Source organism: Neomonachus schauinslandi, chromosome 14, assembly GCF_002201575.2.
Source record: "Neomonachus schauinslandi chromosome 14, ASM220157v2, whole genome shotgun sequence".
Lineage (NCBI taxonomy): Eukaryota > Metazoa > Chordata > Mammalia > Carnivora > Phocidae > Neomonachus > Neomonachus schauinslandi.
The window spans coordinates 74,699,568-74,714,415 of record NC_058416.1 but is presented as its reverse complement, the minus strand read 5'-3'; the positions used below and the strand labels follow the sequence as shown (position 1 = coordinate 74,714,415).

The following is a 14,848-nucleotide window of genomic DNA, read 5'->3' as shown; positions in this document are numbered from 1 at the left end:
TAATAGTCCACTGTCTGGATACCTTCATTTATTTAATCAGGCCCCTATTTCGGGACATTGAGGTTTCCTGGGGTTTTTTTTTTTTACACTGTTGAACAGCACTGCAGTGAACCTCAAGCCAAGATTTAGTGTTCTTCTTGGTTTGCCACTTGAGTGGTTTCTAAGTGTTATCCTACAGAAATCTTGTCCTCTGCCTACAGTTTGAGATTTTATCTTTTATAGAAGCAATACAAAGGTCACAAGGGAGCCTTTCATGGGGTGGTGGAAATGTTTTATATCTTGATTGTGATGATGGCTACATGAATATATACATTTGTCAAAATTTAGCAAATGTATACTTAAAATAGGTGCATTGGATTGTATGTAAATTATACCGTAATAAAATTGATTTATAAAAAAAGGAATACTAAACTTAGTAGTAGAATTTTAAAGATCTTTCTCCTCATCAGTAAAAAGGAAGGGGGCAGTTGAGTTTTTAACTAGGAATAGAGGGTGTTTATGATGTAATAAGGTAAATTGAAAAACTTAACACCAGGTACCTATTGAAACCAAGGACTACTTTTCAAAAAAGATGCTATATAAAATTCTCTCTTTTAGTTAAGATCACAAGTGACTAAACCTGGGAACCCTTCTGATGTTCTACTCAGTCTGATAAGGAGAGAAAACAGTTCCAGAGGTGGAATTCCATCATGGAAATTTTCCTGCTGCCCCTTGTCATCGAGGTCCAGCATAGGGCATCATCAGCCGACTGATCCCCATTCTGCCTTTTACAAACAAGGAGGATGGTTGATGGCAGTGTTATGCGTATTTTCAGACTACGTGATCCATCCATGGTGGCTGAAGTTACCTGTTTGCTTGTGGTGCACAAGGCAGAGGGAGGGTCAGGTCTCACCCAGGATTCAGGTGCAGCTTTACTGTTGTGCAGGCTTTTTTCCCAGTCTCCTGTTTCCATCCCATAGACAATCTGGATATCAGTGGCTAAGTTTTTTTGAAGTGCTTGCAAAATTGGCTTATTGGCAAGAATTTATCTTCAGGGTCTCCATCCCTTATTTTGCTTCATCCTTGAACTAATGTCCTGGAAGCAACAAATGGCACCTGCTTTTTAAAGTAGTCTTGGGCGGGGCACCTGGGTGGCTCAGTCAGTTGAGCGTCTGCCTTCAGCTCAGGTCATGATCTCAGGGTCCTGGGACTGAGTTCCTCATCGGGCTCCACGCTCAGCAGGGAGCCTGCTTGAGATTCTCTCTCCCCCTCTGCCCTTCCCTGCCCCCTCTCTAAAATAAATAAATCTTTAAAAAAATAAAATAAAATAAGGGGGCCTTGGGCCTCATGCTTGAAGGAAGTTGGAGTCAATGAGCAGAGGGGTGTGGCTCCATCAGCATTGTGGCCTCTTCTGGGATCAGTTTCTGAATCCACATGCCTACTTGATTACAGTTTGGGCTTCTCAGATCAGCCCAGTCTTGACCTATTTTTCTCCCCTTTTAGAGATAAAGATCTGCTCTGAGCACACATGCATTTCCCTTCCGCTTACTTGATTTACCATGCTTTAATGTAAGACCATGTTTTACAGCATTTTTGATTTGAATAACCTGCTGTCCCACATTTTTGTTGAGTGTTCTAAACAGTTATTTAAACTTTATTTTTAGTTCTGCTGGAGAAGACATAAACTGTTTATTCTGATGTTGGTTTTACTAGAAAAGGGAAGATTAAGATCACATGGGGTCCACCAGTCCCAGTTAATTCTCAAAAAAATAGATTTTAGTTTCTTAAGAGTTCTTTGGTCATTGCTTTTTGTTTGTTTCGTATGAACCCAAACGTAGCAAGCCATATTTTCCCTTTAACACATTTCTTTTATACAGATGTCTTTTTCCTTTGTCACTTGAGTTTTTAACTCCCAGCAAGTAAATAGAGCCACTTACAATCAGCGTCTTTCTTTCTGTGCATGTGTCTCCTCACTGTATTCGTAGCTTTCAAGCGTTGCTGTGCAGGTGTTTCTCATCTCTGAGGGGCGTGGCTTTGCTTGCTTTCAGGCTGTGATAATGCCATCATCATCTGGAATGTGGGGACGGGGGAAGCCCTTATAAACTTGGATGATATGCATTCAGACATGATTTACAACGTAAGCTGGAACCGGAATGGCAGTCTGATCTGTACAGCTTCCAAAGACAAGAAAGTGAGAGTAATCGATCCTAGGAAACAAGAGATTGTTGCTGTAAGTATGCTTAGGACAAAATACCCCATCTTGGTAGCACTTCAGTGAACTTTGCTTGTTAAAAGGCAGGCTGTAGAGGCCTCACCCCTGGTCAGTGGAGCCTCGTTGTGTGCAGACGCCAGACGCTGAACCGTGAATCCGAAGAGCCTTGTACAGGCTTCTGCCTCCCAGCCACTCTTCAGAGTTGTGCATTCCAGCATTTACACGAGTCTTATCTCTCACTTGGGGACCATTTTTCACAAAGAAATGAAGTTTTCATCAGTTCACTAGAGTCCTTGAGAATTTACAAGTCTAGATCAGCTAACCTAAACTGTTAACTGCATTCCTGGCTTAGTGCTGAGGATTGATCCCTGCCCCTTCCTGCAGCAGCCATCATCAGAGTACCTCACAGAGATGCCACAGGTTGTCTCTCCAGTTCCATGTCTTAGTTTCTGCCACTCAGAGTAGGCCTCACCAGGTCACCCATTGTGACAGAAGATGGGCATTTGGGACTTGAGCTGGGGTTGAAACGGCAGGTGCTGGATCCCAGAGTGTCTTGCATCAGCCCCGGTCTCTGGTCCTGCATTTGTGTCTCTCTGGGATGTGCTGGTTTTTCGGCAGTTTTACTTCTTAAGAGTTGGGTGGCGGTCATGACTAGTGCTTATTGAGCACTGGGGACTTGCCCGGCCCTGCGCAAAGGGCTTTCTCCACTAGAACCTTCAGGGCTCACAACTAGTGCACTCTCAGTGAACAAATGAGATTAAGGAAGGGGTTAACTGAACTAGACTTCCTTCTGTCCAATGAATTTGGTAGAAACCGTAGGGTATATCCAACTTCAGGTTATATCCTCTTGAGAAACAGACATCTGGCAGAGTCCTTTCATGTTTTTTATTTTTATAGAGCCTGGACTTGGGTTGGCAGCAGGGCATGGTGGAAGGAGTGAGGCTTTTGAGTCAACTCCTGGCATTCTTGCTTGCTAACTAGCTGAGGGACCTTGGCCAAATTACATAGTCTCTTTGTTTTCTCATTTTGGGAGCACACACACACACACACACACACACGTGCACGCTTGGTAATCTGAATGGCATGGGGGGCATGGATTGGATTCAGGTATGAGCCCCCACTCTCCCACCCCACCCCACCTTTACCGCAGTTTGAATATAATATGCCTATGATTCTTGGTCCCCCAGGAGAAGGAGAAAGCACATGAAGGAGCAAGACCTATGAGAGCCATCTTTCTGGCTGACGGGAATGTCTTTACCACTGGTTTCAGCCGCATGAGTGAGCGGCAGCTGGCTCTCTGGAATCCGGTACGTCCCTTCCCAGCCTTTCCACTGGCTTACATTTAAGCTTTCTCTTTTCTGAGCAGGTCTTTGGGTTGGTAAATGGATTATAGGATTCTTAGTGTAGTTTTCTGAACTCCTGCTGGTCTTAAATTGGATGTTACGTTCTTATCCTCACTGGAGACTTATTGCTTAAATGTATTACAAAAATGCATTCTTGATACTCTCAAGTAGTCTGTGTTGACTACGTTTTTTAAAAAGAATGCACAAAGAAGCCAGTGTTTAGAACTTGGGAAACAAGTTCTGAACTTTATTTTTATATGATCAAATGTTTGAATCAAAATAGTCATGCTTAGGAAAATGTCGAGAATAGCATAAGTGAAAAAAATAACAAAACTGAATATACGGTATGATCTCAATCTGTGTGTGTGTGTGTGTGTGTGTGTGTGTATGTTGGAAGGAAGGAAGTAGACAAAAGCGGTCATTGTTTTTGCCACCCACTGGACTGTGGGATTATGGAATATGGGATGATTTTTATAGTCTTTCTGTAACTTTAAAGAATGTATATTTACAATAAGAAACATTTCTTTTAAAAAGGAAATAGGGTGCCTGCCTGGCTCAGTAGAGTGTGTGACTCTTGATCTCAGGGTCATGAGTTCAAACCGTGCATTGGGCGTGGAGCCTACTTTAAATAAATTTTTTTAAAAAAGAAAAAAAAAATCACAAAGGGGAAGGGCTGTCTGTCTCATCTTTGTCTGTCTTGGAATCACAGTGATGTGTACCTTGATGAGGTTGTCAAATTGACAGTTTTCATTGGTTTGGAAAATTGGTATTTATGTGTATGAATTGGTATTTACATGTATGAATATTATGTGTGCATTGTTCAACCTTTCATTACTCTAGGAAATTGCTCGCATAATTAGGGATAAAAGAATGATTCACCTTGTAAAAATGTGTGTGTATACAAATATATATATATATTTGTATTTTTTTCCCAGAAAAATATGCAGGAACCAATCGCTCTTCATGAAATGGACACTAGCAATGGGGTGTTGCTGCCCTTCTATGACCCCGACACCAGTATCATTTACTTATGTGGAAAGGTAAACAGTCATTTTAATGTTTCATATTAAATTTAATCTTGTAAGAGGAAAAGTATTCTTCAGAGATATAGTAGATGGGCAATGCATTACATCATTTTAATGTTTTGATTTATCTTATTGTGTGTATGTCTTAAGCTTAAATAAGGACCAATGATTTTAATGTGTTTTCGGTCTGGAGACCTGGACCCTTTGAGTTTGTCATTTGTATGGTAATAACATTCTGTGTTCAGGACTTCTGACTGCAGCAGGGATGGGGATCTGGTGTTGGGGCAAATGCTGACAGGGATATCTTTGCTCAGGCACTCTAATGAAAAAAAGAGGACACACTGATGTTCCTTTCACCTCTGGTGCCATGTGATCCAGGATTTTAGATTGCTCTGTAATGGTATGACGAGTGAGTAACGAGGTAGCCACATCTAATGCTGAAATCCACCGGGTAGCCCTATATTGGCATGTAGGTACTTATCACCACATGCCATGAGCTTTGTGGATAGGAGCTTTTGAAGGCCTCAGAGATTCTCCAGGGTGTTTTTCTTGTTCCTGGAGTTCCAGCATTAGGGCCCTGGGCTTGAAAGTACGTGGTCTGCCTAGTTTCAGGAGATGACAGTTGTTACAGGAAGACCCCACACTAAAATCAGAAAGCCTACCTTCCTGCCTTATGATCTCTCTAATTACAGGGTTACCAGCTTGAGGAGGAGGAGGAGGAGGAGGATTTCATTTTAGTGGACAGTAACCTTAATGTTCCATATTCTTTTGTAGGTTCTGTTTTCCTTAGAATTTTTGTAGTTGAAATAAATGAATTAATGCAGCTGGAGCTGTTGATATATTTCCCCCAAACCTGTTAGGTAGCCCCTTGCTAGGTAAAGCCAGAGATGTTTCACTTCTCATAGTTGTCATAGATCAGTTGCTTAGAAACTGGGATCTTGTCTGTTTCCTTGAAAGTCATTTTACTTCAGATGTTCGCAACTGCCATAGAGTACATCAAAACAAATAACAGGAGTGGTTACCCAGATATTATTAACCCAAGGTGGAAAGTTATTTTGAGTATGCAGGAAACAGATAGTCTGTGTTTAGCTTTTTTACCATTGCTTTAGATATTTACACCATTGAAACAAGTGGAAACCATGCAAAATGAGAGACTTGTAAACAAGGCATAATACTGCCTGGTTATTTATATCTTACACACACACACACACACACACACACACACACACACACACACATTGCTTCTAGCAGGCAGCCTTGCCTTCGTTGTTCAGGTTGGTATAACTGTGTGACAGTTATACTTGGAGAGACTAGCATATGCTTCAGATCTCCAAAAACATCTGACCTTTCTAAGCAAAATTATCATAGAATTTGACACACTGCTATGAGATAGCACTACCTTCTAAAGTTAAAGGATACTCATGTTTTAGTAAGTATCTTAATTATGAATTAAGAATTACTATGAGTTAAGAATAATGAATTACTAATGATTAAGAACATTTATTCTAAATGTTTCTTAATTATAAAAATCTTACTTTTATTATCATCTTGATTGTCCAGTGTTAGTGCCCTCAGGTCTGTGAACACCATCATTCCGTTGCCAGTGAGAATCAGTCATTGCCTTCTCTGCAGTCCTACTAGACTTTTGTTTGTTTTTTGAGGTTGAATTGCAATTGCAGTTGCTTGGCCAGAAGTGTTAACATTTTTGCCCTGACTCCGACTTGGTGTCTAGGCTCAGTGGAGTAAAATTTGAGCCTTCAGTAGGAGGCAGAGGAGACCGTTTAAAGGACAGGCTAGCATCTGATAAGTGAGGGCTGGCTTTGCCAGGAAGAGAAACCATCGTATCCTCTTCCTCTGAAGAGAAAACAAAGGTTGGCCACTGAGGCGGAGTCCCGGTTAATGCTGGGCTTAGAGGGGAGAGAGACCCCACTTCAGCCAGATGCTTCAGGTAACATCCAACGCAAACTTGTCTCTGATTTCTTGTAGGGTGACAGCAGTATTCGCTATTTTGAGATCACAGATGAATCCCCGTACGTCCACTACCTCAACACATTCAGCAGCAAGGAGCCTCAGAGAGGGATGGGCTACATGCCCAAGAGGGGACTTGATGTTAACAAATGTGAGATTGCCAGGTAAAGAATTGGTCTGGTGAAGTCTTCACATTGTTTGTGCCCTGCGCACCGCACAAGAACAGTACATCTACCAGTCATGCCGTGGAGCCAGTCTCTGCCCTTTGTTGTGGTGTAGAATTGGTGTCTCCTTTCCTGCCCACACTTAGGAACATGGAGTTTTATTTACTTTTTAAAAAGATTTTATTTATTCATTTGAGAGAGAGACGAGAAAGCACAAGCAGTGGGGAGCGGCAGAGGGAAAAGGAGAAGCAGACTCCCAGCTGAGCTGGGAGCCCGATATGGGGCTCGACCCCAGGACCCGGAGGTCATGAGCTGAGCCAAAGGCAGACTACTCAGGTGCCCCGGAACATAGAGTTTTAGAGCAGTGAAGAACCTTTCAGAATCATTTAATTGAACTGTGTCCCTCCCTATTCTTCACACTACATAACCTGCAGTGCACTGGGTTAGCCGAGGCATATTGCACACTTAACTTAAATAGCAAAGCCTTCATCTCTTGTCTTCAGGCTGAGACTGTGGCCAGTGTTCCCTGGGAGGCAAGCAGGGAGGGCCTGCCCTTGGGATGGAAAGAAGACTTGGGTTTTCTGCCCTGTGGGGGGACAAATACGTTCCAAACTGGATTGTAGACCTCATGGATCCTAAGTTCGAGAAGCCAAAGACGAATAGCTGGGTGTTGGGTTAGCTTGATTTAGGAGGTTCAGCTGTGTTATAAAATTCCTGCCTCTCTCTACTACTGTGGATTTAAAATTCTGTATTGCATAATGCTAGTGGTCTTCCTAAAGGAGGGTAGGCTTTTTTGTCCTCCTGGTTAACAAATGATAGTTCATGAGACTCACGAATGACTGACCATTTCTTTCTTTTTTTTTTTTTAAACGGTTTGGTCATGTATTTTTTTTGTTTGTTTTAAAGATTTTATTTATTTATTTGACAGAGACACAGTGAGAGAGGGAACACAAGCAGGGGGAGTGGGAGAGGGAGAAGCAGGCTTCCCGCCGAGCAGGGAGCCCGATGGCGGGGCTCAGTCCCAGAACCCTGGGATCATGACCTGAGCCGAAGGCAGATGCTTAACGACTGAGCCACCCAGGCACCCCAATGACTGACCATTTTAAACAACAGAATGACTAGCACTATCAGGCCTATCATACCGCACATTTGTATAGCACTACATTTCTTTCTTCTTCTTTTTTTAATTTTTAAAAATTTATTTTGTTTATTTTAGAGAGCGCACGTGCAGGGGGAGGGGCAGAGAGAGAGGGAAAGACAGAGCTCTCAAGCCGACTCCCTGCTGAGCACAGAGCCCGACGTGGAGCTTGATCTCAGGATCCTGAGATCATGATCTGAGCCAAAATCAAGAGTCAGGCACTTGACCAACTGAGCCACCCAGGCGCCCCACAACACTACATTTCTATGGACATCTGCCTAACTATGCTGTCCTGGTCACACAAGTAATGAACACATCTTTAAAAATAAAAATAATTTTTTAGAAGCCCCTTTTTACGTTAATTATTGTAAGTTTCTTTTTAAAATACATTCAGTTCTCTATAACTGGAGCAGTGAAGGAAAGCTGTCACAGATAATTCAAAATCATGGTGTAAACCAATCTCATCAAAATGTGGTTCAAATAGACTGAATCCAAACTTAAGATTGCCTCCAGTATTTGGGAAAGCCTTTATTTTACTGTCATCTAAAAGTTTAAGAGACTTACAAGCATAATCCTTCAGGATACCTCCTACATATGAAGTGTTTCTTGAGCATTCGTTAGACACTGGGCACTGTGCTAAACAGGCCACCACACACAGTCCTTGAGCTGGCTGTCAGTCCCGGTGCAGTCTGTTTTACTGCCAAGCTGGCTGCAGAGGTTCCCACTCTTGCCACGTTTTGGATAATTTCAAATTTTTCTTGAGTGTTAGACATGATGTGGTTTGCTTGGATGCCAACATTTTAATCTTAAGATTGTTTTCTTTTCCTTTTTAAAAATCCTATTTATGCTGACAAACGTTCAACTACCTCTAGTTGGCAGAAGGCCTGGCATCCAAGTCATAGAAGCTATTAATATTAGGTGTTTGTTCTCTCCTGCCTGCTGACTTGGTCACTTTTCCAGAAGTGAATCATCATCGGTGGTGGTGTTTCCACCATGGCTGGTCAGCCCCCAGATGACTGGAGTTGGACCATCCCCAGAAGTATAAACTTCTGCTCCTGGTTCTTGTTTCTAGTCCACCATTTCCTAGCATAGTTACTCTTGACTTCTCTTTTCTCACCTGGAAAATGGGAACACAAATTGTACCTGCTCCCCAGGGTAGATCAGCTAAGGTTATAGGCAAAGCATTTTGTGTTCATACAGCAATGTAGAAGACTAGTTGTCAGTCATGAAGCCTGTTACCTGGCCTCCTGTTTTCACTTAATACAACTTTGCCTTTATTTCCCCCTTGAAGATTCTTCAAACTTCATGAGAGAAAGTGTGAGCCTATTATCATGACTGTTCCCAGGAAGGTAAGTGCCCAGTTTCCTAGGCAATCCATGTTTAAAAATAATTTTTAAATTCCAGGTCTGTCTTCTTTAACTAAGGATTTTCCCAAAATGTCTCTTGTAGTCCGACCTTTTCCAAGATGACCTGTATCCTGACACAGCGGGGCCTGAAGCAGCGCTGGAGGCAGAGGAGTGGTTTGAGGGGAGGAATGCAGAGCCAGTCCTCATCTCCTTAAAGCATGGATACATTCCCGGCAAAAACAGGGATCTCAAGGTGGTCAAGAAGAACATTCTGGATAGCAAGCCCACTGCAAATAAGAAGTGTGACCTGATCAATGTCCCTAAGAAAACCCCAGACATGGCCAGTGTGGTAAGGCCTGCAGGAGGTGGAGGGTGTGCTTAGCTGGCTCAGGGCTTTGATTTACCTTTTTTTTTAAGATTTTTTTTTTTTTTTTAATGAGAGAGAGAACACGAGCAGAGGCAGAGAAAGAAGCAGACTCCCCACTGAGCTGGGAGCCCGATGTGGGGCTCGATTTCAGGACCCTGGGATCATGACCTGAGCTGAAGGCAGCCGCTTAACTGACTGAGCCACCCAGGCACCCCGGGCTCAGGGCTTTTAGTGAATGAGAACATGTACTATTTGTAAGGACCTTCTTGGTCACATGACATTTGTGAGCTTGTGGCCACTTTTGTCTCCTTTAGCTGTGTTTTTTTGTAAGGACCGGGGTAGAAGTCAATCTATTATCATCTTTGAGAGAAAGAGTGAGCGAAAGAGAGAGCACACAAGCCAGGGGCAGAGGGAGAGGGAGAAGCAGACTCCTTGCTGAGCAAGGAGCCCGATGCGGGGCTCGATCCCAGGATTCTGGGATCATGACCTGAGCCAAAGGCAGACGCTTAACCGACTGAGCCACCAGGCGCCCCTGCTTCGGTGTTTTCTTAACTGTTTCTCCCCAGTGTTTACAGTCATGTCTCACTGGGGTAGAAATGAAACACAAGAGTGTGGGGCCACAGGTGCTGGAAAGAGAGGGTCCCAGGAAGGGGAAAGAGTGATAAGAGGGTTCAGGTGTTGCTTAGTGTTCCAGAGACAAGCATCTGGTGGTGAGTGAGACTTAGCAGCAAAGATGATCTTGGGCCTCTTGGCAAGAACTGTTTCAGTGGAGTGGTGGGAACCAAAGCCTGATGTTGGACACCTGCATGGCCCCCGGGGGTGCTGCTGCTGAGAGAGCAGGGTCTAACTAGGGAGGACAGGGCATGGGGAGTTGGCGGGAGTGGAGCAGGATCCCAGGGAGCCAGAGGACGGGCAGTGAGTTGTCAGTGAGAAGGTGAGTGGAATGAAGAGCCAAGGTACCTGCAGGAGCTGGTGCTTTGGCCGTCATTGAGGAAGCCACGTGAGGCGCCGTGGCCTGTAGGGTTTCCAAATGAATTGCCTCCACCTGGGACAGACTAAGGCCTCTTTGGAAGAGTTAGCAAGCAGGGCAGGAGGGGTTAGCTTCTAAGAAGGATCCTCCCTGGGAGATGGTGGGAGCTCTGTAGCCTCTGGAAGTTCACCCCTGACCCAGGTCACATAGAAGCTACTCCTGATGGCATTGCGTGGGGTGGCTGGGCTGTGAGGCAGGCCTGAAAGAATCAGTCCTGTCCCACAGTTTGACTGTGTCCTGAGTCAGTCCAGGTGAGTGCACAGGCACGGGGAATGGGAGTAGCGCTGCGGGACCCTGGTTCTGCTGTGGGCGGCAGGTGGACTGACCAGCAGGCAGTACTTTTCTCGGAAGGCCCAATTTGGTGGCTGTGGCTTGCCACTTCCAAAGTAGAAAATTAGATTATACTGTGGTAAGCTTTGTTTATTGTGTTTTAGTAACCTCTTCCCTCTCCACTCCCCCCTTTCTGGTTTCCTTAGCACAACGAAGCCAAGTTGGATGAGATTTTAAAAGAGATCAAATCTATAAAAGACACAATCTGCAATCAAGATGAGCGCATTTCCAAGTTAGAACAGCAGATGGCGAAGATCGCAGCCTGAAGGTCCACCCCCCCACCCCCAAAATGGGAGCAGGAACTTGTGCTTGGTAGCTGGTTGTTGGCGTGGTCCCAGGGAGGGCGAAAGGGAGGCACTGCCATTCGGAGACATTCTGTGTCACATTTGTCAACCAGCGATAGGCCACATTCCAGTAAGAACTCAATTCGTCTCTCAAATTTGCAGAAACAAAATGTGATTTAAAATAGCTGAGCTTTTTATCAGAAAGCTTTTTTGATGTTTTAAGTGTTATGTGACTTGTCGAACTTTTAAAAGACAAAAGTGCTACTTTTAAAATCCCAGATATTCTGAATTTTAGAAAACCAACCAATTCTGATTCAGTGTCATGCCCAAGTACCTTTTTTTTATGAATAGGGACCAATGCCACATTGCTTTTTATATTTCTTTTTTTTTAATGTTGCCAAAACCAAAAGTAGCTTCCCCCCCCCCCCTTGTATTTTACTACTTTGCAGTATTTGTGTGTGTGTGTGTGGTTTTTTTTTCCTTAATTTGAAAGGGACAGCACTGTGTATGTTTATAAACTAAATGAAGATAAGATATTATTTTGTATACACGTTCATCTGAGAACAATCAGAGCAGTAGCCACATGGTGCTGGCTCGTTTGCAGCACAAACCTGGTCATCCTCATGACTGTACAGAAGGAAGACTTGAAAAATCACGTGGGTTCGCATCACCACCCTCTCCTTTCATGGAGTCTTCTGATCAAAAAAGCTCCTATTGTATTGTTTCCTTTCTTCCCTCTCTCTTTTCTAGAAACTGGGTGGTTGTACCAGAATGGAATTTCACTTCTTGATTATCCTGTGCTTCAGATGATTATAATCTAACCTAAACTAGCATGTGTTTCTGCAGTTTTGTTATACACATAGAATCTATTGCATTGATCACTTTAAACATCATGTTTCAGGTTTCGGTCAATACTTGACAAGGGTTCCCGGGACAAGAAGCCACAGAAACCACTGTGGAGTGCTCCTTCTTGCCCATTTCAGCAGCTTGCCTAGCTCTTGAGTACAGTAGGGGACGAAGACCTGGGGAACCTGGAGGGGAGTGCGTGCCCCCACGTGATCCTCTGCTCTCGCGCACATCCCATGCCGTTCCTGTGTTGTGCTGGGGGCAGGGGTGGTTCTCCCTGTGCCCCTGGAGCCCCTGTCCTTCCCGCGGTCTCATGGATGCAGCCGCCTCTCTCAGGGCTCCCCCAGCCAGTCCTTCTGTCCTCCCTGCCTTTCAGCCCTCCCCACATTCAGCTAAGAGGAGGCCAGAGAGTGCTATTGAATATTGAGGGTGAGGAGAACGGTCTAGCATGATGCCAGACCAGGAGCGCAGGCCTCTGCTGTATCTTTAATGTGTACTAACTCGTCCCTTTGTGCTCGCCACACAAACCAGCCTGCCGTGCCCCTCCAGCTCACACAGAGGCTCCCCAGACGCAGGGGCCAGCGACTGAGCTCTGAATACCTGTTCCATTCCTAGGTTAGCTCGAACTTCTCTCCCATTTCCATGTTCTCATTTTGCATGCTTGAGGAGCAAGATTTAAGCAATCTCTGGGAAGGGCTGAGTGAGTGTCTGTGTTTGAACATGAAACGCCTAGTGCCAGTGGGCCCACCCAGGGGCTCGCGTGCCTGTTCCTGCCTGTGTGGGACAGGACTGGCGGGGAGCATCTGCAACAGGGAGCCCGGATGGAGGTGGAGGGTGGTGGCAGTGGGTTGGAGTGCACAGCCGAGCTGGGGCTAATGTCCGCATAGGAAAGGTACCATGTTTTTACCCAGTATTGGGATTACTGTCTACACAACTTCCAGGCATCTGAATGTTTGATGTGGTTTTGTGTGTGTGTGTGTGTGTGTGTGTGTGTGTGTGTGTTGGGAGTGGATAGTGAGATGTAAGGAAAACAATCACAGTGACTTATATTCAAACCTGTACATGTTTCTTTATCAACGTAATCTGAGGATCTTCATTTTTAAGATTGAGAAATGTTTTAAGGTTCTGAAATCAAATTAAGTAAACAAAACTGTTGATGGTGGTGGAACACCGTAGGGAATGTGGTTCAAAGAGAAGACAGAGCAAGGAGAAATTACCCTGATCTTAGTGTGTAGCTTATGACTTATTTAATGAATGGATGCCCAGCCAGGCTCAAAGTCGGCGCCTGAAGCTTTGTGGATTATTCTTCCTGTTGTGTCGTTTTTTGTTTTGTTTTGTTTTTCTTCTTTTTCTTTTTAAAGCCGTGCTATCCCAGAGGAAAACCAGTGAATTACTCCTAGATCGGCTCTTATAGAGCGGCCATAGTCTTCTGTCAAAACACTTGCTTCCGTTTTCAAAGATAAAAAATCATTGATTACAAAATGGTGTCCGTGTTTATTTCACACCTCAGCTGTCTTTGAGCTAGCCCACAGCCTCTCTGACTCAGTGGAACCCACCAGGCGGCTGTTCCTCTCTGAGGGTGAGTACAGGGGAAGTGGGGGTGGGCCGCTGCACTCCAGCACGGGGGAGGTCGGGCGGGGTATAGCGGAGGGAGGGCTACATGCTGGGTTCCGGCGGGCCTCCAGCCTTTACCAGGGGTGGGATCTGGGGCAGATCTCCTCATCTTGAGGCATCCCTTTCCCTGCTTTGAAGGAGGGATACAAATCCCATGTCATTGGGAAGAGGGATACCCGCACCTGGCCACACAGAGAGCTCTTGCTACTGTGCGTGGCTGACAGTGTGACCAGCTGAGTCCCTGACCGTGCCTTTGAAAGCATTGTTTTCTTCAGTACAAGCGCAGCCCTCTTGGCTTAGCTGTGATTTTTATTCCAACAGAGGGTTTTCAGGGTCATTTGAACTTCATGGTCTTTTTAGCTTCCCTTTTTACACCAAAATAGCATCTCATGACATTTCAGTGATTGTAGCAAACAATCCCCCACCATTTGGTTTTTCCGAAGGTTTGTAAACATAATGAATAACTGGCACAAACCTCCCCCTCCTCAAGGACATTCTCCTAAAGTTGCTGTAGTTCGTGAGGAGGACGGCAGCTGGGTTTGTGGTCAGCCTGTGCGTGGCTGCAGGAAGTAGGGTGGGCAGATGCTGTCTGTGCCCCTCCAGGATGCCCACGGTCAGGGGGCAGACGCCTGTGGGAGGTGCTGACGACTGGCTTTCTCTCACTCCGGCAGCCTGCTTTCTAGGCCAGAAAACCTAAAGGTCACCATGTCAGCCCCAGACGGCCAGCCAGGCCCCATTGAGGGAGGACTTCCGTTTTTTTTTTTTAAAGGCTACTTCCCTTGTCATTCTTGGTGTTCTGTGTCCAGAAAAACTTTTTGTTGGCTCTTAAGAATCTGTTAACTCTAAGTGGCCCTTCTCTTTCTGCTAGCACGTTAGAATGTCCTGAAGCCAGCAGGGGGCTCGAACGTGAGCCATGGCCAAGGACACACACCTTTTCCTCCTTCAGACAGGCAGTGCTGGACAGTGCCCTTTGTTAAAGTCCTTTCCTGCAAGGCTGGAGGGGGTGTATGCTTATCGGCACAGCTTTTCCGGAGGGCAGTGGGACAAGATACATCTGAAGTCTTCAGCGTTCCTACCTTTTGGCCCAGGGTTTTCACCTCTGGGAATTTTGCCCCAAAGAAACCAACGGGAGATCTATTCAGGAATTAGCAGAGGAAAAATTAGTTTAGTAGGGTTAATTAACCAGCCCAGGACAGATTGCT

At 44.9% G+C, this 14,848-nt stretch overlaps 1 protein-coding gene across 1 annotated transcript in view; it reads left to right on the top strand.

Moving 5' to 3' along the window:
- The window catches only part of CORO1C (coronin 1C), a 75,545-nt gene extending 63,529 nt beyond the window's left edge, over positions 1 to 12,016 (top strand). The window contains exons 5-11 of the mRNA XM_021703633.1: positions 2,028 to 2,209; positions 3,379 to 3,498; positions 4,470 to 4,574; positions 6,546 to 6,691; positions 9,121 to 9,178; positions 9,279 to 9,524; positions 11,049 to 12,016. Coding sequence (XP_021559308.1) covers positions 2,028 to 2,209; positions 3,379 to 3,498; positions 4,470 to 4,574; positions 6,546 to 6,691; positions 9,121 to 9,178; positions 9,279 to 9,524; positions 11,049 to 11,168 — 977 coding nt within the window. The 3' untranslated portion in view covers positions 11,169 to 12,016. The remainder of the gene's footprint in view (positions 1 to 2,027; positions 2,210 to 3,378; positions 3,499 to 4,469; positions 4,575 to 6,545; positions 6,692 to 9,120; positions 9,179 to 9,278; positions 9,525 to 11,048) is intronic.
- The last annotated feature ends 2,832 nt before the right edge of the window (positions 12,017 to 14,848 follow it).